The sequence below is a fragment of the Corvus moneduloides genome, chromosome 3 (genome assembly GCF_009650955.1).
Source record: "Corvus moneduloides isolate bCorMon1 chromosome 3, bCorMon1.pri, whole genome shotgun sequence".
Classification (NCBI taxonomy): Eukaryota; Metazoa; Chordata; class Aves; order Passeriformes; family Corvidae; genus Corvus; species Corvus moneduloides.
In genome coordinates, this window is record NC_045478.1 from 37,286,031 (window position 1) to 37,309,451 (window position 23,421).

A 23,421-nucleotide genomic window follows, 5' to 3' on the forward strand; every position below is an offset into this window, starting at 1 on the left:
CATATATATATATATATATATATATATAACACCATCAACGTTGCCTGAGGGGGAACACGTCAGGGAGCGCACTGGGGCTGACGCGTTATTGAGTAAGGACCCCTCCAAAGAGCGTCATGTTCTCCGCCACCCCGGGATGGGATCCCTTTGTCCGTGCCTGTTCCCGCGGGGAGCGGCGGGCGCTGCCATCCGCGGGCGGGTCGCGGTGCCCCCACGCCGTGACTCGCCGCTCCGGGGCATAAACAAACACGGCTGGAACAACAAAAGGCCGCGGCTGCGGCGGCCGGACCCCGCCGCCGGGGCGCAGAGCGGCCGGGCACGTCCCCAGTGCCGCCGCCGCCCCCCGCCCCGTTCCCACAGGGCTGCCCCCGCCCGCCCCCCGGCAGCTGCCATGTGTCTGCTCAAGTGCGATTAGCACCGACTCGCCAAATCCCCCCCACGCCCGCTTCCCCTCCCCGGGCCATTTGGGGCATGCACGCGCCCGCGCCCCGTGTTTACACGGCGGCGCCTTCGCGCGGAGCCTTTTTGTGGATGGCGCTGGCAGATGAGCCGGGGGAGGTGGGGGCTCCGCGCCGCGCAGCGCCCGCCGCCGGCTATAAAAGCCTCCGGGCCCGCGGGAGGCAGCGCCAGGCGAGCGGCCGCGGACCGGCGGAGGATGAAGGGGGGCTACCCCCCCCGGGCGCTCTCGGCGGCCCTACCCCCGCAGGGCTACTCGCCCCTCTCCTCCTCCCGGTGCGGGGGGCGGCCCGGTCCTGCCCTGACGGCCTTGCCCTTGCCCCGCAGCCCTGCGCCTTTCTGGAGACCGTGGGTGCCCGCGCCGGGTGAGGCGGCCCGGCGCAGCAGCCCCGGCCCCACAGCGGTGAGTGGGGCGCGGCGCGGCGGAGCATCTGCCGCCGGCATCGCCGCACACACGGCCGGGATAGTCCCGGCGGGGAAGGGGATGCTCGGGGAGGGCCCGGTGCCGTGCCGGCGGGCTGACCTCTGCTCTCTCCTCCGCAGCCTCACAGCCCCGGCGGGCTGGCGGAAGCCTCCCGAAAGCTGGCGCAGTACACGCACCCCGTCAGGTAAGTGGCAGTCCCCATCTCCCGCCGCCGGTTCCCGGGGAGGACCTCGGGGCACCAGGGGCCCGTGGCGCTGCGCGGCCAGGAGGGAGTCCCTTTCTCGCCAGGGTAGTGCCGTAGCACTCGCTCTCCCGCCCCTTTTGTTTCCACCCATATATTTATGTAGATATTAAAGAGCCTTGGGAGTGAATTTGCCATCAATGTGCTTTTGAACTGACAGATCTTTGTGCAAGTGATTGCCAGGACTCGTGGATTTAACATCTTTGAGGCGTTGAGGTCCCTCTGTGGTGTGGGACTTATGACACAGTTATATGGTGTTTTTTGGTGGTGGTAGAGTTGGCTGAAGCATCTTGCGACTCATTCCTGCGCTCAGGATTAAAAAAGGCAAGGGGGCGTAGTTCCTAGGCTATGCTGCTGTGCAAACATCCAGCGCCATCCCAGAGCAAGGAAGCAGGTGGAGGCGTGGGAGAGAGTGGCAGGAGGAGAGGGTATGCACTGGCTAAGCCACCATTGCCGAGGAAAGTACTGGTGTAACTACTGCTTTAATGACGAATGGTAGTATCTCTACTGTCAGTTCTGAAAAGGAAATAAAGAAAATAACAGCTGAATCTGTAGGAGAGTCTGTATTCAGAAATGCTGGCAGGTGTTGCAAGGCACTTAAAATAATTGCACAGGTAGTCGTTCCAGATAAGATGCAGCTTTCTTTCAAATCTAGGCTCTGATCCCTCAAATACTGATGCACCAACTAAGCAACTGTACAGGCAGACTTTACTGTGACTGCTCCAGTGCTTAGGTTTGAGTGAATGCTGTTGCACGGAACATTGGGAATGGAGACCCGTTACAAAGCCAGTGTTAGTGACTTTGTGTTGCCAAGGAAGCAGGGTTAAACAGTAGCCTAGAAAGTATTTCCTGTAATTGCTAGAAAGCTATCTAGTTCTGTTTCTTAATGCATTTCTATTTTAAACAATCTGTAGCCAGCATTTCATTATGTTTTAGTGTGCTAGTCTCTTGGCTCTTAGGACTTCCATGGTCTGTTCCTTGAAGCTATTTCCAAACTGTAAGCAAGAGAGGATGGTAGTTGAAAAGTAACAGGAACTTGGAGTGTATTAATTGCAATTAATACAATTGCCCTTGTTAACTGTGATCTTATCAGCCTATTTTGTTAATTTCTGGACACAACACCGACTGCTTTAAAATCTACATCAGTGGGACATCCTCCTTAAGGAGTCTGTTGATTGGTTTTGGAAACACAGATGAAATATCAAGGTCTGATCACCCCTAGACCTTTATCATTCCTTTGAATTTTACAATGGTGTGAAACAAGTATCAACAACTACCTAGACTGGGGATCTTCAGTTAAAAATCTAATTTGATTCAAATGTATTTTTGATCCTGTTTGACACCCATTATATTCCCTAGGAATAGTTCCAGTAGGGGCAGTACTACTTGGATCAGTAGTACTGTGTGGATACAAAAATGCTGCTAGCAAGGATTTCCTTGCTATTTTCTAAGTCCGTGAGAGACTTTTCTCTCTCACAGAGATAGTGGCAGAGTTCTGTAAACAATGAAACACCTGCAACCTTGAAAAGTCTTGTTTATGGTACAGTAGAAAAATATTTTGACAATGGATGTTCTAGGATTTTACCCATCACCCCCAAGGGGTGGCTGATCCTTGGTCCAGTTAGGCTATGAAGAAAAAGTCTATAAAAGAGTTTGTAAAATAATTAAATAAATCAATCTTGCTGCACAATTCCTGCCTGCTGGATCTTCTCTCCTCCTCCCTACGGATGTGGGACACAGTAACATACCCTAGGGCATTTTAGTAGTACTGTTTATGAGGTACTGGAGTGGGAAGTTTCAGATGCAGGGTCTCGGGCTTTAGTAAAAACTAAAACAAAGAACCGCTGCAAAACTAGCACTCTAAATGCACCTTTATCTCTTCAGATGAAAATAAGAATCCAGAGAATTTTTTTTTTCCTAATCAAATGTAGAAAGCAATTTAGTAATTGAGCATGTAAGGAAAATTTCTATAGGATGCTTCTTTTAATAAAATTTCACTTTGGTTTTTTGCATGTCAGCCTCCAAGTACATAATACGTAATAACAATAAGCAAATCTATTGTATACTTGTTTCAGACTATTTTGGCCCAAATCAAGGTGCTATGATTACTTGTATCAGGAAGCTGAAGCACTTCTGAAAAACTTCCCAGTTCAGGCTACAATTTCCTTTTATGAAGATTCGGATAGTGAAGATGATGAAGATGAACTGGAACAAGATTCAAGAACAGAATCAGGTTGCTGATTGCAGGAAAGGCCAATGCCACTTCTAAGATGTAATTTAAACTCAATATAAATATGTATTATAGTATTTTTAAAGATAATTTATTTCTATGTAAGTTATTCTTAATAAAATTGAGATGTCTTGTAATTTTATCTGAGCCTTTCTCCTTTGTTCTGCTCTTGTCCTGGTTTAAGTGGGGAAGGTATTGATTAGTATTTTAGTATCTGGGGTCCTACAGTTTGCAGATCATAAGTTGAATTTTTGAAGCAGAGAACAGATGCCTTACTTTGAAGGCTCTATGGTTATGTTTCTCAAAGTCTGAGGACACAAGGAAAGTTTGTTATTGTGATTTAGTAGGCTCCATATGGAAGTGTATCGAGGAATCATTGGATTAAGTATTCTAATTGTTTTGTGCCTGCTGTTACAACAGTTTCAAGCATTGGAGAAGAGACAATATAGCTGTTTTCTAATTGGAGAAAAGAGCCCAAATTCTAATCTAGTTCTTGTTGTGTAGAGGTGTTTGCCTCAAGTCAGTTGTGCTCTCATGTACATGTACTGTATTATACATAAAAGTGGGAGTTTCATACTCCATTTGTCCATAAAGTGGGTATCAAGAAATGAGAAGAAGGTCTAATTGAGTTGTTATAATCGTGATCTTGGTTTTAATAATTGAAGCAAAGCTTGGTACCAATCATCGTGAAGGCAAAAGCCCCTAAAAGAACAACAACAAAAAAACAAATCCAAAGCTTTAAATTAAAGGCCAGTGCCTCTGTCAGGTAAAGCCTGTGTACTTACCTGGATCTGCCCTTGCGTGAGTGCTGTGTGTGCTGCTGCAGGCCGCGTCGGCTCAGAGTGCCGACACCATCCAGGGAGTGCTTGCCCCGTCCCATCTGCTCCCAGGGGCCCTGCTGCAGGACGGAAGCGGGCCCTCACACAGAGCCTTCTCACACTTTACCTTCAGAGCGTGGGCTGCAGCAGCTGTGTCTGTCACAACCTCCCAGCCTAAGCACCTGCCGCTGGGACACCTGGACGGAAAACCAACCTTAGCGCAGGGGCAGGCACCCCTACCACCCCCGGGGGCGACAAGGCGGCGCACGGGGTTACGCCCTGCTCCTTGCTCACAACCATGTCCAGTCCCAGGCGGTCGCCCCGGCGCCAGCCCCGAGCCGAGGCGGCCCGCCCTGCTCCCGGCCGGGCCGCGGCCCCGCCCGCCGCGGCGGAGCCTGCGCGCTGTGCCCCAGCGCTCCGCCCGCCCTCCCGCCGGGGCCCGGCCGCGGCCTGGCCCGGCAGGATGCTGAACGTGACGCCGCCGGCCTTCCCCGCGCCCGGCTCCCAGCAGCGAGCGGCAGCGGGTGCCCGCAGCAAGGTAGGGGCGGCTCTGCCGCTGGCTGTCGCTTGGGGGATCGTGAAGGACACCCGCGTTTTCCCTGCTGCGCCGGCGGCGGCTGCCTGGCCTGGCCCCGCCTGGCCGAGCTGCGGTGGTTAGGGTCGGTTCCCGGTCGGTTCCCGGTCGGTTCCCGCTGGGGCTGGGCTGCCGCAGGCCGCTCCCCTCCAGCGGTCTCATACTCCAGCGGCCGCCGAGAAGCCGCGGCCAGGGCTCGGGCGAGGGGCCGGCTCGGCTGCGTCGCTGGAAAGCGCTTGGTACTTCTCGTTTGAGAGGGCGGCGGTGATAATGCTTCCGGTACTGCCTGCCCAGGCTGTGCCTCCTGTGCAGAGATGAAGACTTTCACCTTGGAATTATTGCGTGCAGCTTATGCTTTATGTGTTGGATTTTCTTCTTTGGAGAGGTTTTGAGAACACTTGTTGTCTGCAGACCTCGCTTAGACAGCAGACATGGACTAAAGTAGCATTAAAAGATGTGGCTTTATCTATGTACGCTTTAGGTTTTTTGCTTCTCTTTTTCCTGTGGTTTTGTACGACCGCAGTTCTTTAACCCCGTTTCCTGCTGTTAAAGTTTGGATCAAAAGGGTTCTCAGACTGTGCTGCTGTTGAAAAGGAAGGTGTTAGACCCCCTGAAGATCTTGCTTTGCCTTTCAGGGCAGGCCATGGAAATACTTCTCTGGAAAGCTACCAGACTTCTGTCCCAGCTTTCTCTGGGTGAGGCTTCCAGTTGCTGTAGGGCTTGTGGAAAGTCTTTATGAATGCTGTGAAGGCAAACCTTGTTTTACCTGACCATAATTTTTAAATCTCTTTTCTTTATTGCTCCTGGGTTTCTAGACTACATCTTAAATGATTTACCACCACAGGCAGACTTCATATCTTCAGTTTGCTTTGGGAAGAGTCATCTGAATGTTTGTTGATATTCAGTAATTTCTATGTCTGTGTTACTACCCACAATGCTTCCTTAAGCACCCTTACTATTGAGTAGGGCTCCCAAATATCAGTGAATAATATGAGTTGGGTTATTTCTTTTTTCTTTTGTCTGAGCTCTCCTATGGAGCTTAGAAAAGTGTATTGAATGGCTTTTTCTTCCTTTAGAGTTTGAAGTTGTTTGTACATTTGTTATTTTTCAGGTACCTTTAAAACCAGGAAGGAGTCTTATGGATTGGATTCGGCTAACTAAAAGTGGGAAGGACTTGACTGGTTTGAAAGGGAGGCTGATTGAAGTGACTGAAGATGAGCTCTCTAAACACAACAAAAAGGAGGACTGCTGGATATGTATAAGAGGTCAGTTGCTGTGATGTTACTTCTGTGTTTTTTACCTGGCTTCTCTTTTCTGTACTTAAGGAAGAAGCAACAAAACCCAAACGACAACAACAAAAGCCACATGCCAAAAGAAAACTATGCACATCCTGTGCTTAGGCCAGGTGTGATCGTGACATAATTGGGCATAACTTCAAGTAAGAGATTTTGTGTTACAAAGATTTTCTTTGCTTTCAAGCCTTTCTAAAGAAGTCTTTTAAATGGGAGTGTTTTATACCTATTTTATAGATGCCTGTGAAAATAATAAAACACAAGATTTTAGGTAATGTACCGAATAAAAAGGGCTTAGCAAGAAAATAGGAGTCTGAAAATGCTGACATGTACGCTCCTCAGTCTTGGGCTGTTTATTATTTTGAGCAGTTGACTATTTTTAGGGATTGCTTTAGAGCATCCATAGGCATATAAATATTAAAAATACTACTTAAGTGTGTAGAATGGTCTTTAGGAAATAATACTTAGTAATGCAAATGACTGTTGCCACACAGAGCAACTGTACTCTCTGTCTACAATAACAAATACCTGTAGTAACTATGCAATTCTATTTCTGTTATTATTTTAATGACATTTCAGCTCAGAAGTTGAATCATACATTACACATTTAGCAATGGTCTGGAGCAATAGCTGTGGCTAGAAGAGTATTTTCAGAGTTGCAAATGAAGTTCCTAGTGGTCCTACAGAAAGGAGTAAAATGTTTGCTCTGCAATTTAATCATTTAGAGGCTAAAATACATAAATATCACCTTAAGTTTGTTAGGAGATAACACTAATCTCTTTGAAGATAGATTAAGAAGATCAGAGTAGCTAATGGGACATTTCTGTAGAAAAGTGGTTCTGTTAGTGATAACATTGATCTGGTAAGGAACAGCATTGATATTTGATAAAATGTCATGTCTGAACTTCAACAAAGAAAGTTAAGAATTTCCATGTGAGGGTGATTGTATTATTGTTGGCTGTTAAAGGGGATGAGAGTGAAAGTAAAAGTAACATGTTACTCAGTACTGGCCTTTGAGCAAAATACTAGGATTGTTAATTACCTGTGCTGCAGTTGCATGTGCTAGTGAAGAGAGAGGAGAGCTAAAGAAAATCTTGTTTGCTATGGACATCTGTTCATTTTTCTCTCTGAAAAAGGGACATCTACTGCAGACAGAATTACTGCCTAAAAATGCTTCTGTTTTAGTTTTTAACTCATCCTACCTTCACTGTATCTGTTTTTTTACATGAACTCCATCAAGCTGCATTTGTATCTTTCCTTAAATTTTTCCACGTCTGCCTTTTCTTTGTTCTTGGATGACGAGTGAAAAAACCATCATAACTGAAAATCACGGTGGATTATCTGTAGCCCTCATATGTGGAGAGGTAGTAAAACAATATAATTATGGAAAAGCTAAATGAGGTCTCTGCATTGGCAGTTAGACTGTGTCTCTATATGAAAGAGCAGAAACTCATGAGAGCAATGTGAAATAAAAGAACAACAGGAGATAACTTTGTTCAAAACCCCAGTGTGATCAAAGAAAGCTGTCATATAGGCCACAAATTTGCGTATAAACGGGGGGTTCAGGAGAGTTAAAAAAAGCATGAAGGGTATATAAATGATAGTTCTTCTGCTCCAGCAAGTTTGATGGTAAATTTGTGTAATATTCAGGAGGCCATGACTATGCAGATACTTATATTTTATTGTGTGCAGTAATTACAGCTGCACACAAGATGGCACAGTGAATACAGCCATCAGAAGAGCAGGTCAGTAAAGGGTACTGAGATCCTTCCTTTACTATTGACTGTGTCTTTGTTGTTGACTGGGATGGTTGTTCTTGCCAGCTAGGATTGCCCCAAGTATATCTGCCCCGAGGCTCAGTGCTGAATGCCTTTCTCTCCTTCTGAAGTAATTAATGTGCACTTCCTAATGTCTTGAAAGCTTTTTCTGAAAGTACTGCCACAGTTGTACTTCTGGTAGCTTCCTGTTTTGATAATGTTAAATATCTTCAAATTTTCGGCTGGGTGGGGATGCGATAATCATGTTAACAGCAATATGTCTCTGGTTAAATCTGTGTATAGCTGCATTCTTCAGCCTCCAATAACCCAGTTGCCTAGCAATAGTAATTATCTTTCACAATTTCAGACCTGTGAGGAAACATTGTTTTATCTCGTTGCAAGTGTCGAAACACTGCTGAGCGCTTTTACTGGGACAGATTGCTACCAGAGTTGTAAACTTTTAATGAACACAAGCTATGTTAAGTTTCTTATTTTGCTGAATCGAAAGAATGGAAGCTTTGTTGCTGATGGTGACAGTTTTTCCTTGTGTGAGACACGTCGTTCCTGTATGCATTTCATTCCATGATGGTGTTGGGTGGTAGGGAAATAACTATGGCAACACTTCAGGGATAACTTAATTGGAAAAGAAACTAAAAACAATTCTGTGCACTAGCTGGTTCAATTTTGTCTCTTTTTAAACCTGCCCGTGGTACTTTTACCCTCTATCTAGGATACGTCATGTTCAATTTCTAGGTTGAAGTCTTAAACCAGAGCAAGTGGTACAGCACTGTAGGATTGGCATCTCCATGTGATAAGATAGCTCTTGTGCTCTATACAATTGTGTCACTTATGTTTCTGTTTTTGTGAAGTCATACTGTTTGTTCTAATTATGCTGTCTGTCTACTAGTACATTCTTTAATTTGTGCTAACCTTTCCATTGTTTTTGGAGACAGGAGTGGTTGTAGAAATGCTGCTCATATGCTTTTAAATTATATTTTCTTCAGGATTTGTATATAATGTCACACCATACATGGAATATCATCCAGGTGGTGAGGATGAACTAATGAAAGCAGCAGGAACTGATGGTACAGATCTCTTTGATCAGGTGAGAACAGCTGGCAGCAAACGACACTTGCTCACTTTCATACTTTGAAAAATGCATGTTTTGTGATTATTTCTAGGACATTTCAGTGGAAACCTTTTCAGTCCTAAGGAAAGGCAGTGGGTCACTGCTCAGAATGACACTTTTATGTGCTGAAAGAGACATGTAGTTTAAAATTTGTATCAAAAGACCGTAATAAACATCATGGTCATTTTATGTTGTTAGAATTATGCTTCAATTAGAGCTCTTTTTTAGCAGAAATAGCAATAAAGCTAGCAACAATTTGAGATACCACCTTCTTAATAAATTGCTGCAATGACTAATTAGTGTTGTTGGAGAGACCTATTTTTCCAAGAGCTTTCACTTTTTGCAAAATGCCCGTAGAATTCCTTGTCTATTTACTTGGCAGCTGCGTTATCAGAAAAAATGCTAGAGGTTCTATTTACTGGTGAACAAGTCACAAGATGAGAGTTGGTCTCTTATTTGTGTACTGTTTCTTTAAATGTTTTGAAAAGACTCAGAAAATAAAGGTTCTGCAGCATGGGTGGGCTTTCTGCAAGGAATCACTTGCAAACTTGTTGCTGTAAAATGTGATTCACTGAGTTGATATTTTTTAGAAACAGACATTCTTTGACATTTCCATTACTCACTAGGTTTAGCTGAGAAACTGGGAAAGAGCAGAAAAGAAATCTCCTCTGTTTCTGTTACCTCTTTATATTTTGTGCATCAGAGTATGTTATGCCTTTATTTGAAAAATGTTTTTAATGAGGTAAATAAAGATGAATAATGTTTTATCTTTGTTGAGTTTATCCTTGATTAATCCTTTCACAAATGAAGTGTTGGATTTGGGCATAATTCTTTGTTTTCAAGAAATTTGTAGTATCAAGCTGTGGCTTGGAATTATATGGCTGGGTCATTATATGATGTCCTTGAAAACAGGAGTCTTGACATCAAGAATATGTGGGGAAGCCCTTGTAGTTGTTCAGATATGTGCTTGCTACCTTTTTTTTTTTTTTTTTAGGGTTTTTTGTCATGGGACTGAAAGCGGGTTTAGATCCTGAAACTATGCTTTTTCACTTTTATTGTTTCTGGCTTATGACTTTCCTGTTACCTGAGGCATTTGTTTTCCCTTCTGCTTTCTGTGTCTGTCAGATACTGGTCTTTTTTTGAGAGTTTGGTAGGTTGCTAGTGTTCCCCAAATTTCTGGAAAAATTAACTGTCATTCATAATCCTTCATTTCTTTCTGTTATCTGTATATGAGGAAACTACAATTTGTTGATGGGATTCTTTATCTCGTCTCCTTAGCTAGTCCAGATTAAAGTTCTTATTTTTAAATCTAGATACCATTCAAATTTGTCATGCAACACTTTGTTTCCTTTTCTCTTCTTGTGATGTTATCCTGGATGCCCTATCAGAATTCGCTTTTCTGCCATCCATTTCCTCTACAAGTTCTCCAGTTCTGGTCTGTAAAGCTACTGCTTTTTCTTCACTTTATTTTACTTTTTAAAATAGGGAATTTCCAAATGATTCAGTGATAGTAAGACAGAAGCAAACAGAAATACACCAGCTTGGTAGGAGGTGTTTGTTTGGCTTAACTGTTATTCTTTATGTTTGTTTCCTTAATCCCTTTTCCCTTCACTTGTCTAAACAAGACTAATAAACGTTGTGGTAATGACAAGGTCTCTGTTCTGTTAGTTGTGTAGCATGCATCATAAGAATGCTCTTCTGAAATATATTCTGTAGCTCAAGGTTATGATGTTCAGATATTGAAAAGCATAAATGAGTAAATTAACCTATTGCTACTTTGTTCATAATCCTATTTTTTCATTTAATTCCATGATACCTGTAATAGAAGAACAAATAAGTACTGAATGATGTAATAGTGACTTCTAATGTGTTTAAGAAATAATCTGCTAAATGAATTCTATTAGTCAATGTACAAAAATGAACTTTTTTATTTCAGTGCATAGAACAACATAGTAAGAATTCCAAATTTTATGAAAAAATACTTTGTTAATGTAGGTTCATCGTTGGGTCAATTATGAATCAATGCTGAAGGAATGTCTTGTTGGGAGAATGGCTGTCAAGCCTATTGCTGCTCCAAAAGGTGAGGTTTTTTTAAGAATGAAATATTGTCTATTATACTTTATTCCAAAGTTATCTGGAAATTGTGACAAATCCTAAATCACCTCATATTTATGAGGAGAATCTCTATTCTTGCATAGAGTTGAAGGCTTTTGCATATATTAATTTTTTTTACAGCAGATACCTGAAGATGAAATTGTTGTATAGTTGAAGACTTTTATAAGTAGTGTACTGCTACATTTTTTCTTTTGTTTTTAGTCATTAGAAAACATCTGTGTGTGTTATATGTCTGTGTGGATAGAAAAGACCTTTTCCTGCCCTGCTCTCCTCCAAGATCCCTCTTTTTTCTTCTTATCCCAGAGGGCAAACTGTCATAAGCAGTTCTCATCATGAAATAAAAGTCAGTATTTTCAATCTGGTGATTCTAGCACCTTACATACGTCTGGCAAGTTACATACATATTGAGATATTTGAATACACTTTATGGGCAGTTATTCTTTCCAGAACACTTTATTGGGTCCTTTCATTTGAATTTACCTTGAGAAAATTTTGCTGATGCAACAGACTCCTCTGAGCCAGGAGAGTAAGAAATGTAGTATAGTCTTAGAATGTGGGTGATGGTTTCCAGAAACTTTAATCTTCAGTCTGTCTTTCAGTTTGTAGACCACAGCCAAAATTTCCTATGCCTGGGAAGCAGACACTGTTACTCAGTATTGACCCTTAGCAAAACTGCAGTGAAAACATGAAAGGATTAATGATTACAACTATTTTTTTCCAATTCTGTGGCATCCTTTAGTTCACAATTTCAGCCATTCTTTAGCTCTTCAACTCCTAAAAAGGTGCTCTGCATGCTTGCTTAATGCTTAGATAACATCATCTTAACAGTTACGTTGAGTTTGGTCTGTGCGTGGAGTAGTATTTTACATCTCCATGATGCTAGGTAGCTAATTCCAGGATGGAACTTTTAAGGTACATGCTGCAAAGTATGGAGAAACCTCAGCAGCATGACCACCTCACTAAGTTGAGGCATTACAGAGACATTAGTGCTACTTTGTCAGGTAGAAATTTAATTAGTTAGAAATTTAATAGTAATCATGCATTTTGTTGATTTTATTAACCTAACCTTTCTGCAACTGGAAGGAATTCTTGTGACAGCCAGTCAGTAAAGCATAAAGATACCTTTGCCCCTGCTGTCTCTGGCAGTCCCTTCTCTGCTGTTCACTTTTTCTGCTTTGTTCTGTAATTATTTTGCTATCCATTTTGCTGCAGTAAAATTTACAGAATAAAGGTTGTCAACTATATAAAACCAATTCTGTTGCCTGTGTCACTTTTAGCCATTTCAGATTTGAAAAAAAGTAATTTTGTTAATAAAGAATCAAGCTGATTACAGAACTACAGAGTCATTTAGGTCGGAGAAGACCTCCAAGATTGAGTCCATCCTTTGAAGAGCCACCACCTTGTCAACTAGACCATAGACTAAGTGCCATGTCCAGTCATCTCTTGAGCGGTTCTGGGGATGGTGACTCTACCACCTCCCTGGGCAGGCTAATATAATACTTGACAGCCCTTTCAGGGAAGTTCTTCCTGATCTCCAACCAGAACCTCCCCTGGCACAGCCAAGAGGCCAACCCCCACCTGGCTATAGCCTCCTTTCAGGGAGTTGTAGAGAGCAGTAAGGTCCCCCCTCAGCTTCCTCTTTTCCAGGCTAAACAACCCCAGCTCTCTCAGCCACTCCTCATAGGATTTACACTCTAGACCCTTCACCAGCTTTCTGGCCCTTCTCTGGAACACTCCAGCACTGGACTTGCTGAAATCCTTCACTGTAAGATTCTCAAGGTTTACTCTGATTCCTCAAAGGTTGTGTATCCTCCTCTTTTGAATTATCAAAAAGTGATTTACTTACTTCCCTATTAACCAGCAGTAATTCTAGTCTTTTATCCTTCCAGAAAACCATATTCTGTGAAGTTTGCATTTCAAAATAGAAGAATAAATTACTAACTTAAGGTGCATGTTTTTGAACAGAGGATTAAATGGCCCCTTAAGTGTAGAGGGAAGACAAGACTTGAAATTATGGATTACATTGCTTTCTTTTTGTGACAGAGAGTGAGTATTAAGTAGTAGGAGAAACATTGGTACTTGCTGTTTGGTGCAATCTCAATACAGAGCAAGGATGGCAGATTTTTTTTGTTGGGGCATTGCTGGAAGATTTGTGGTTGTTTAGCTTAGGGTTTTTTTCCTGTATTCTGGTGATTTTTTGGGAGATAGTACAATGGTTTGCTTACTGAACTGCTTAAGGAAGCTGAAGTTTGTCCTTACACACTCTAGATTATTTTTTTTTAAGAAAGAAGAGTCTTTTGAAAATGCTGGTGATACTTAATGTTTTGTCAACTTGTATTTTGGGAATACTGCTTCATGCTTTGGTAGTGACTAATAGGAAATTCTGAAGTGTCCCTTCTGTAGTGTTACGGTGGGTCTTTGCACTGAAACATGTAGTGTTTGTACTTGCTGAGAAGGCCAGTGCAGTACCAGGTATGTAATAGATGATTTCAGAATCTCCCTCATCAAATCTGTACAGCATTAAACTGCTTGCTGTCCCTTCAGGGTGCTCAGCTGTAAACATTATCACAGTTGTCTGAAATACTTTAATACTGCTGATGTTTCCACGGACATGTTAGTGTATGTCCCTATGCTACTTCAGTGGTTGCTTGGGAGTCAGAATGCATGCTGTATTATTGTTAATTCAGCTAGATTAGACTGAGAGCTCAGATGTCATCCAAGGAAGAGAGGTCGGGCTCTGCCTTTGATGTGTCTTGTGTGGTCCTTAAAATTGCAGTGCTGATTTCTGTGCAGTGTGTTAAAATGTGGTGAAACGAGAGCAGACTTCTAAATACAAAAAATTACCTCTGATTAGAAAGAAGTTTCTGTGAGCAACTTGCCCATCCTGGCAGAAACCATAAAGTGGTGTATAGCAGAATATTCAGACAACTGTTGTCTTAACCAAAAATATGTGGAGTATTTTCTTTTTACCATACAATGGCACAGTATGAAAGCCTCTGATGAAGGTTGTTCTTGAAGAGCTCTCAAGTAACTTTGGAATATTGTGTGGTTGGTGCTTTGCTCTAGGAGCCTTCCTTAACGTGTCTCTAGCATTTTTCCTCTAACCCTGGGTGGTGTGATGCAGGACACTGGGAAGGATATGGAAGAACAGGGAAGAAACATTTCTGTTTTGGTTTTCATAAAAGGGAGGAGAAAAAAGAGATTTGTTTCTCCCACCCGAACTTGGCTCCCATAAGAGAGAATATAAATTGGGCCTTTCATATTGGGACACTCAGAGATGTGCAATGTAGAGAAGGGCAGAAAGGGGCCAAGGTATAACCAGAGGACTAGTTTCTCCGCAGATTTACTGTGAACAGAAGGACGTGTGGCTGAGAGGTGCAGTGCCTTTCCCATCGAGTTGAGCACCTTATAAATGAATTGACACTGTGTAATTCACTTGCTTGGTCTTTCTTTTTTTATTTTTTTTCTGCTAGAGTTGGTTGGTTTGGAATAGTTGTAGAGTACTGTAGAATAAATGCAAAACTCAGATAATAACTTGAAAATAAAATCGTTTGGTGGAGGGAGCTTATAGAAATATTTTCTTTTTCCTGTGTTCCTGCCAAGGATTGGGTTTAGATTTCTAAGGATTGGGTTGGTCAGATTTGCAGTCCACTATGTGATGTGATGTCGTGAGACAAGTGCCATTGGAATTCTTACCAGATTCAGTGAGCTTCTTAGCTATGAAGTTTATAATTGCACAAGATAATCTGTGATTTTTTTTTTTTTAAGTGTCAGAGTTCTTGCATTTCCTATTCTTTAGTAATGTACCTACTTGTAATGTACCAATTTTTAATTAGACATAATCTTTTGGAATGGTAAACAGTGCTGCATTTATTTATTGCTTCTTGATGTCTGAAACATCCTGGTCATTCCGTTAAGCCTTTTGGAAGGTTTATTGGAAGATCCTTACTTTGCCTAATTTAGCATGATGTGGGCAAATACTGTAACTTCTTAACTGTTGTCCTTGTTGTCTTTTCTTAATGCTTGCAGAGATTTCTTCTGCTGTGTCTGAAGACAAGAAACAGCTTAATGGTAAGTTTTCACCTGGAGTGAAGTGGGGAGTCGATCTGAAACTTATGTGAATATCACTGAATGAGCAGTATTTACCCAAACTTCTCTCTCTTTGCATTCAAATCCAGTGCTGAGGCAGTAGTGATGTGTAAGAAATTTCAGAAGGCAAAACCCTAACCAAGTATTGTGAATTCTGTGTTTGAAAGAATTGTAAGACTGCAGTAGAGTAGTATAGATGTGGGAGGTGTGGGATGGACAAAGAAGGTCAGCTTGTCTGTGAAATGCCTGGAAGATTTTCTGCCCAACTCTTTTCTATCCAGTCAGGTCTTACACTTGTTTGGCTGGATCTTTTTTTTTTTTTTTTTTTTTTTTTTTTTTCAAAGTGAAAATTTTTTATTTTCTTCTAAGCTTCATGAAGTTTTTGTTAGCCCATTTCTTCAGTCTCTCTGCATCCCTTAATAACCTTAACCTTTAACGTTTTGCCTGTTTGCATGATTTGTTATTGCTCTGACTGGAAGAGTGTGTGCCCTATATTTTTGCTAGTGACTGTGTGAAACAGTATGAGCATTGCCTTTTCCCCTGCGAGTGCCAACTGTAGCTAGCCTCCAGTTGAACTTTGTGTGCTGATCACACCTTTTGTGACTGGCAGTTCTACTCATTTTCTCTCGGTGTTGCAATCCACCTGTCAAACCCAGCTCTTTCCAATGTGGCTATGAGGATAATGTAAGAATATTTATCGCTAGCCTTGCTGTCCCGTGGGATTGTGCAAAGCAGTCCCGTGACACTCAGGGTTGTAATTCTGCTGTTCATGTGGTCACCTTAAACTCTTCATTTCATGTCTGCCATCAGCCTTTGGCTTCACCCCCAGCTTTTCTTGATTTATGATCACCATGACTACTAGAGCACTTTGCTTAATTGGTTCACTGATCACCTGAATCATTGTCTTTTTATTGCAGCATGAATCATTGTTTTCATGTAGCCTCTTACAGTATTTCAAAATAATTCGTAAATCACTTGGTTTGCCAGAATGTTCTATTTTATTGTGGCTGTTCATATATTTCTCTTGACTTGCAAAAGCAAATAGAAGTGTGTATGACCATGTATTCCTGTTATCTGTGGAGGCCAAGTAAATCATGATGTGTGTCCTCAAGAAAGGCTTAGCTTTTGAGAAGGCTTTTATTAGGTGATTGGTTTTCTTTTGCAATGATCTGACTGCTCTGCCATTTAGCTTCCTTGGCAGCTGCAGATGGTGTGTACTTAGGAGTAATTAAGGATCAAAGAATAAGTAATTCGACTGAATTTTAATTGCTTTGGATTAATTCCCTGATCTGGGTGATCAAATAGTTTTGACAGATTGGATTAGACCAGGGTGGTTCTCTTTGTTTTCATCTACTTCCCACGTCGTGGAGCCACTCAGTTATGGTGTTTAAGCTTGTAGTCATACTACAAAACTTACTGGCATTTAGAAGATAATAATCTGGGTAACTGAGAATTCATGTGCTAATTATTTTATGCCTAGCCATTTCAGGTTTGCAAGGCTTAACTTTGAATGGGCTTGAAACCAGCACTTACCAGCTGTTCAGTCTGCAACTTCCTCCATCATCATTCTGTTTAGCTTCTCGGTGTTAAAATTGATGCAGGATTGCAGTTGTTTATCTGTCTCTGTGCTTGAGATTTTGCCAAATACGTTCAGTTTCTTTTATGCCAGAGGTTAGTACAATTGACATTTTGAAAGACTGACCAACTGTTGCTTCCCAGCAAAGGCTGTTTCAGACTGTTTCATGTAGTTAAATACTTAAAGTGAGTATCTGAATTCTGTGGAAATTCCTAGCAAAGTGCTGTGTAGAAAGCTTAGGGCTGATACCTTTGCTTACATGCTGACATGAAATTTTACTTGTGAATTAGGTTAGATCAGACATCTCAAATTGAATTTATTCATCTGAATTGTAGAAACAAATAGTTCTGTTAAAGGAAAGTCGTTCAGAAAATGTTTTTGTCTTTTTGTGCCTCACTATCACAAAATGTAAAAACACAAGCTAATAACAGATGAAACTGAGAACAACATAGGTACTGTGGTGTATGGAACTCTTAAGTTCTGAAGTAGAGCTCCATGTTCTAGGACCCTGCTCTCCAGGGAAGAATGCTGAATAAAAAATAAATACAAAAAGTACATAGTCTGGCTACCTGTGGAAATAAGGTCACTAAATAGTGTTGGCAGACACTTAGAACATTCAATTAAAAAAAACAAAACCACAAACCCCAAACATACCTGAGTATTATTTATATTAAGCAAGCATCCCAGAAAATATTTTAATGACTCTCTGCTCTTTCCAGGTGTGCTTCCTGAGAAGAAAGTACTGGCTTCTTCTGCTAAAGATTTAGGTCCGAGGTAAGCCTTTGTCTGTTATTATCTGTTGAACATTCTATTTAAGAATTCTGTGCAATTCTTAGTAAATGCAGGCAACTGCTTCCATGGTTAGGTCTTGAAGTTTCAGTTAAATGAGTATTTGTCATTACTATCCTTGTGTAAGTAGAAAATGTGAGATTCAGGTTTAAAGAACTTGCCAAAGGTTATATGGGCAGATGATGGTTCTTTGCTTGTTCTGTTGATTCCTAACACTTGTGCTGTCTTGCATTGTATACAAATGTATGGCTTATATTTGCAGGCTCCTCAGCTTTGCTTCTTGAGAAAACTCATGGAAAGTGATTCCAACTGGACTGACTACTTTCTTGACTTAAACTAATTTGTCCATAAACATCTGAATTGCCATTCAGTTGCCATTCAAAAAGTGCTTCATTTCAGGCTGGAATATATTAACATGTGATAGCTGCATTCAAGTTTCTACAACATGTAAAGCAAAGCAGGCCCCAAAAGCTCACTGTGATATGCCTGTTGTTGTCACTGAGGTGTCATTTTATTCCATGATGCCTTTGGTCCTCAAGGTGCAGTTTCTCACTTGGCATCAAAATCCCTTGTGAGTGTGTGATCTCTGGGCTAGTTACATGCAGTCATAAAATATTGTGGCTTGTAAACAACTGGAATGAAGTGCTGAAGTGCTCTACAAACCTTGCTGCCTTTCTTCCCATGTGTGTCAGGCATATTCTGGCATGTGACTGGAAGGTGTGCAGCCTAAAATGTGTTGGCTGTCAGGAGGGTTTGCTCCTCCCTCTCCTCCCTCTCTGGCCTGTTTTTCTGGTCCAGGAGTCTAAACAGTAGATGGAAGTTACTTCCTGGCAAGTGTAAGGCCATACAAATAATTAGCATTTGAAGGCTTTCTTTTTTTCTACCTTACCCTGGATTTATTACAAGGTTTGGACTTGGGAACATAGGAATGAATGCAAAAACTTATCTGTGGAGATGAAGGGAACTGTGGTTCTGTGGTATGTGCACCAAATCTTTAACTCTTGGATGTCATGCTGCCTATTTAGTGCTTTTGTCTGGACTCAAGATTTTTATCATCTCGTAAGCAAGGTTCATATATTACAAAGAGAATGCGTGTGCTTTTTAAGTAAAACTAATGCCATACAATTTTAACTACAATGTACTGACTATCAGGATGCATAATTAGATAGTTATTTTAGTAGTTTTTTCAAAATTACTGACTTTGGACTTAGTCTTCAAAAGTAGTAAGTAATATGTTTGGCTTGTAAATTCGTTAAAGAAGCTCTGCTGGAAGGCTTGGGGTTAAATATGTTTTTATATGCCCAAAGAAAGTCTATATTTTTTTCTTCATTGTATTTTTTGTTTTACAGTTATGACTGGTTCCAAACAGATAGTTTGGTCACAATTGTCATATATACTAAGCAGAAGGTAAGTATATTTTGTGAAGGAAGAATTACAAGATCCCGTTGTGATCTAGCTTGAATTCTGGGAGAATTTTACAAAAACTGTTGTTTTTTTTTCCCCTTGACTATGAAAGGATATGAATGCAGAGTTGGTGATAGTTGACTGTCAAGACAAACGATTAAGGGGAGAGATCATCATCGATGACCACTCATATCTTGTAGAAGTTGGTAGGTACTGTAATTTTGCAGTTGAAAATACTGAATTTTCATTCTATTTTATTAAAACCCACTCATCAGACCATAAGCATTTTACATGTACCAATTAATATTTTACTTCTCTTTCATCAGAGATTGTTAAAGCACCTTGATGTAAAGTAATTGCGTTGTTTATCAACTCACATCTTCATTTGTTTAGTATGTACTAAACTTCTTACATGCGGACTAAAGTGCAGGAAGAAATTGATTTTAAACTTGTGTAAAATTTTTCTTCAAGTGTGTTTTTTACGATTATTAAAATGCCCTCATTCCCAAGGGCTGGCACAATAATTTACATAAATGCAGATCGGTGGCTTTACATGAGCCATTGTTAAAAGTAATGGGAAAAATAATGCCTTTGTGCATGAGGCTTGTAGAAGTCATGAGTCAAATTTCAAGGCCAGGTAAACATGCATAGCTTTTTATGGTTATTAATTCACTCAGTATTCCTAGACTGTACTTTATGTATATAGGATGGCTGGAATAGAATTTTGTTATTGCTTAACACAGAGTTTGTTTGTATTTATTTCAGACTTGGATCATGCAGTTTCAGAAGATGTGGCTGGTAATTTCTGTCTCTTGCAGCACTTGTGTATCTCTTCTAGGATAGTCCAGTCAGGAGCTGAACTTCCATGATCCTTGTGGGTCCCTTCCAACTCACAATATTCTATGATTCTGATGTCAGAATGTGGAATTTCAATTTATTTTTCTGACTCATCAGAGTCAAACTTTACAGTTTTACTTGCCACCAGGTCCTGACACAGTCAATCAAACCAAGCCATAACATTAAATATTTTTTCTTCAATTGTGCCATTTGGGCCTGTGAAAGTAATAAGTTGATAGTGCTCTGATCCCTCTTAGTATGACTAAATGTTAAAAGCTAGAAGTTAGTTCTGTTGTGTATTTGTAAACTGTTCTTTGCTTAGACTGGGATTTTCTTGGATTTAATTGTTAATTCAAATGGCCATAAAAAGAAAGTAGTAAGTAGTGGTAACTACCGATTTCTAGTACATGATGACTCCAGGTTTGTGAGCATTTTTCTTGACCAGATGGTCTGTGAAGCTGTCCTGGTTCCACAATCTGTTTAGCAAATAACATGTATTAATTATGCATATCCAGTTAGTATTTGTTTTAACTGCACTCTATAACATTATAGAAAGGTAGCTGGAAGTACCTTTAATTTGATATTCTAATTTAAGGAATTAATTACATGTGTCTTGAGAAATGAGTAATTGTTCTGAATTTCATTATACTTGACATGTGAAATATTTTTTTGTACAAAGTGTAACTAAAAGTAACAATATGAAATCTTTTCTCTTTTAGTAAATATTGCTGAAAAAGTAGGGAAAGTAGAGATTATCTTAAGTAAAAAGGATAACATTCATTGGAAAATGCTGGGACAGCCCCGGGAAGGTCATAATACCTTTGTCAAACGCACAGACAGAGGTAAGCAATTTCATGGCCAGCTACCAGCTGTTTTAGGACTTCTTGGAGCTTGTTAGTAATATTTGGTTTTTTCCAGGATTTTCTTTTTCTGTTGTTGTACCTTCATTTCTTTCACAATTGTTGTCTGATCTTGTTGGAAGCTACTCAGGAATTTTCCTTTAAAGGATTTGACTTAGAGGTGGTTTTTTTGCTTTTCTTTGGTTTCTTGCTTTGTTTTGTTCCACAGTGGAGTTGAAGGTGAACCTAATATTGGAAGGTGAACACTGCCTTAGTGTTGTTGCATCTCATGGTTACCTGTGTGCTTAATGACCTCTCTGTCCATATGAAAACCACAGTAGACCCTGAGGAGAGAGTGCATGGACATGTGTCAATCACTGTGGGAGTAACTGGAGTGAAGGGTCAGAAACCTTCACTTCCAATTGTTACTACAGATACAGTAACATCTGTCAATGCTGTAAGGTTGTTCCAGTACACTGCATCTTTGTAACTTGAGCTCAGATTAAATAAGGGACTTCAAATCATGTGTAGGTATTAAAGCCAGCTCTGAATAAGCTGATGTGTCTGCAAGGAGCAGTAAATGTTATATATGGATTCACTTTGCGCTAACAGAACAGTATGAACTTGATGCAGCACGAAAGAATATTACAGTGATCAGTGTGGGTTTGGGCTTTTGTCAGCTAAACTAAAATTTTCTGCAAAATTACAGTGTGTACTATAACCACACTCCTGATGTTATTACCGTCACCTAGTTTCTCAAAAGCCCTCTTGGTCCTCTGTCTAATAATGCTCAAAAATTGACTGTTGGATTATAGTCTGTGTTATTATGTGTGAAAACAAAGCTGTACGTTTTTATGAGCTAATTAAATGTTGCTCACCATCTTGTACACCTCTTACTGGCCCTCAGTTATGCTACGTGGACCTTTAAAGTTGAGAGATTACTGCGCTACAAAAAGGAAGACTGCATAAAAGCACACCTCTCTGGCTACCTTTAGTTTATGTAGAATGTCATTTTCTTTATAAGAGTTTCAGAAACTGTTGAGTCATCCACTTTAATATTAGATTTTTCAATATAACCTCTGTATCTAAGGGGTTGCAGCCTGATCTAGTGTGTTGTCCACTGTCCATTGCTCATTTTCTGCCTCCTTTTCGCTTTTTGTGATTATAGAAAACAGAAAGAGAAGATAATCTGAAAGAATAAGAGATATAGAATATAGTGGCTTTATAGATCCATTACAATGAGGAAGCTGGGGATAGTTAGATGCAATTGACAAAAGACATATTGAGCATTAGTAATCTAGCAAATAAATTGATATCTGTAGCTTTTTAATTCCTACTCCAGAAACTCCTATTCTTCAGTTTTTTAATTTTTAAATCTCTAAATTTAAAATTGAGCATGTAAGAGTGTTCATAGAAGAAGAATGCTCAGACCTCCGTGTCTTTCCTTCATTTGAACCTTTGCTTTCAGCTCAGCCATAAAATCTACTTGTTGGAGGCTTCTATCCACCTGGTTTAGTTTCAAGTAGCCATTTTCCTTTTCTGCTTAGAGCTGTGCTCCCTTATTCTAAATTGCAGAATTTTCTTTTTTGTTTTCACTTCTGTGGGAGCAAAATAATGTTATGGGTAAAGAAACTCCTATCTTGTGCAGTGTGAACAAAGAAATAATAATTAATAGCTAAAAAAAAAAATTTAAAAAGCGGTTTTATAGCTTTATATCTGGTATTTCTATGCAGCAGTCAATACACGGTAGCATGAATATGTTGCCCTAAATATTCTGATTTTTTTCACTTGAATATTTGTCTCCTTACTCTCAGCTTTACCTTTTAGTTCTAAGGATTATGAGAGTCTTGTGTGAAGACAGTGTAACTAATAATTTTCACTTCTGAAAATTTGGGAACAGAATAGAAAGTAGCTGTGTTATCTTGGTACACATTTTTTATTTATTTTATTCAACTTTTGTATATTAATATTCTTTTGGTAATTGATGCTTTCTAATAAAAGTAATCATTTTACCTGAAATGATTACACAATTCCACTTTGGTGGCAAGGCTGTGAGTAGTAAATGCTTATGGGAGCACTGATGTTTAAATTCATTGAGTTTTTCTTGTCTTTGAGTTTTTTAGTATTTCTGTGTGTATTGACCAGTTAAAACACTTCAGTTGTATTCAGAGCACAGGAGGAAGGGCTGAAAACCAGTCAGGATTGATACTTGAAAAGTTTATTTTATTTTATTTCTTTATTACTTGTTCATATGGCAGCATTCATGAATGAGTTCATAAAGGAGGGATGTGTGTCCACCATATGTGCAGAAACATCTATACTTAAAGGTTATTTAATATTTAGTTTCAAAGCAGATGTTGAAATTCTGCAAAAAAAGTGATAAAGGTCTTCTTCAGGGCCAGTGACATAATCCAGAGATGGTACTGGAAGCCTTTGATAGCTTTGTGATATGAAGAAACAATTAACATAAGCCCCTCCTTCTATTTCCATAGGCTGGGAAAGTCGTACTCCCACATAAATTACCTATGTACTCTCAAATTCCTTCTGAGTTTATACTAAAATTTTGGCCAGTGTATTTTAGTTAATTGGAAGGAATGAACAGAATTGTTGAATTTTGTTGAAGAGGATTAAAAAAAAAAAAGTATTGCAATTTCAGTTAACTGCACTGTGTTTTCGGATGGTCAGGAGATTCAGAAGAATATTCAATACTGCTTCTACTCCTTAAGAAGGATTAAGTGCTTAGTTTTCTGGAGAAATAATTATTTATAACCCACAGTATTGCATAGAAAACACAATTCAGTATAATTAGATTGTCAGTGTAGGGGAGTTGGTAACGTTACTTTTAGGTAGC

At 40.3% G+C, this 23,421-nt stretch overlaps 2 protein-coding genes and 1 long non-coding RNA gene across 4 annotated transcripts in view; 2 read left to right on the plus strand and 1 right to left on the minus strand.

The window, feature by feature from the left end:
- The first annotated feature begins 388 nt into the window (after positions 1 to 388).
- On the plus strand, positions 389 to 3,493 carry RIPPLY2 (ripply transcriptional repressor 2). Its single transcript, XM_032104957.1, has 3 exons — positions 389 to 859; positions 1,000 to 1,064; positions 3,197 to 3,493. Exons 1-3 carry the CDS (start codon positions 545 to 547, stop codon positions 3,360 to 3,362), a joined length of 546 nt encoding a protein of 181 aa, XP_031960848.1. The 5' UTR covers positions 389 to 544; the 3' UTR covers positions 3,363 to 3,493.
- A 482-nt stretch (positions 3,494 to 3,975) lies between these two features.
- On the minus strand, positions 3,976 to 4,543 carry LOC116442208. Its single transcript, XR_004239440.1, has 2 exons — positions 4,137 to 4,543; positions 3,976 to 4,053 (listed from the first exon to the last, which is right to left on the minus strand). It is a non-coding gene; the product is annotated as an uncharacterized LOC116442208 (long non-coding RNA).
- A 40-nt stretch (positions 4,544 to 4,583) lies between these two features.
- The window catches only part of LOC116442206 (cytochrome b5 reductase 4), a 32,897-nt gene continuing 14,059 nt past the window's right edge, over positions 4,584 to 23,421 (plus strand). The window contains exons 1-10 of one of the 2 annotated variants that reach the window (XM_032104955.1): positions 4,584 to 4,707; positions 5,855 to 6,008; positions 8,797 to 8,897; positions 10,917 to 11,001; positions 15,066 to 15,107; positions 17,421 to 17,475; positions 18,840 to 18,897; positions 19,007 to 19,100; positions 19,660 to 19,692; positions 20,451 to 20,573. In XM_032104955.1, the coding sequence (XP_031960846.1) occupies positions 4,633 to 4,707; positions 5,855 to 6,008; positions 8,797 to 8,897; positions 10,917 to 11,001; positions 15,066 to 15,107; positions 17,421 to 17,475; positions 18,840 to 18,897; positions 19,007 to 19,100; positions 19,660 to 19,692; positions 20,451 to 20,573 (820 nt within the window). In that variant the 5' untranslated portion in view covers positions 4,584 to 4,632. Of the gene's footprint in view, positions 4,708 to 5,380; positions 5,439 to 5,854; positions 6,009 to 8,796; positions 8,898 to 10,916; positions 11,002 to 15,065; positions 15,108 to 17,420; positions 17,476 to 18,839; positions 18,898 to 19,006; positions 19,101 to 19,659; positions 19,693 to 20,450; positions 20,574 to 23,421 lie in introns of those variants that run through there. The other variant, XM_032104956.1, reaches the window with a different exon arrangement.

Coding starts and splice junctions, on each gene's coding strand:
- RIPPLY2 (XM_032104957.1), top strand. CDS start 545: ATGAGCCGGGGGAGGTGGGGGCTCCGCGCCGCGCAGCGCCCGCCGCCG. Junction 860..999: donor GCAGCCCCGGCCCCACAGCG/GTGAGTGGGGCG, acceptor TCTCCTCCGCAG/CCTCACAGCCCCGGCGGGCT. Junction 1,065..3,196: donor CAGTACACGCACCCCGTCAG/GTAAGTGGCAGT, acceptor TACTTGTTTCAG/ACTATTTTGGCCCAAATCAA.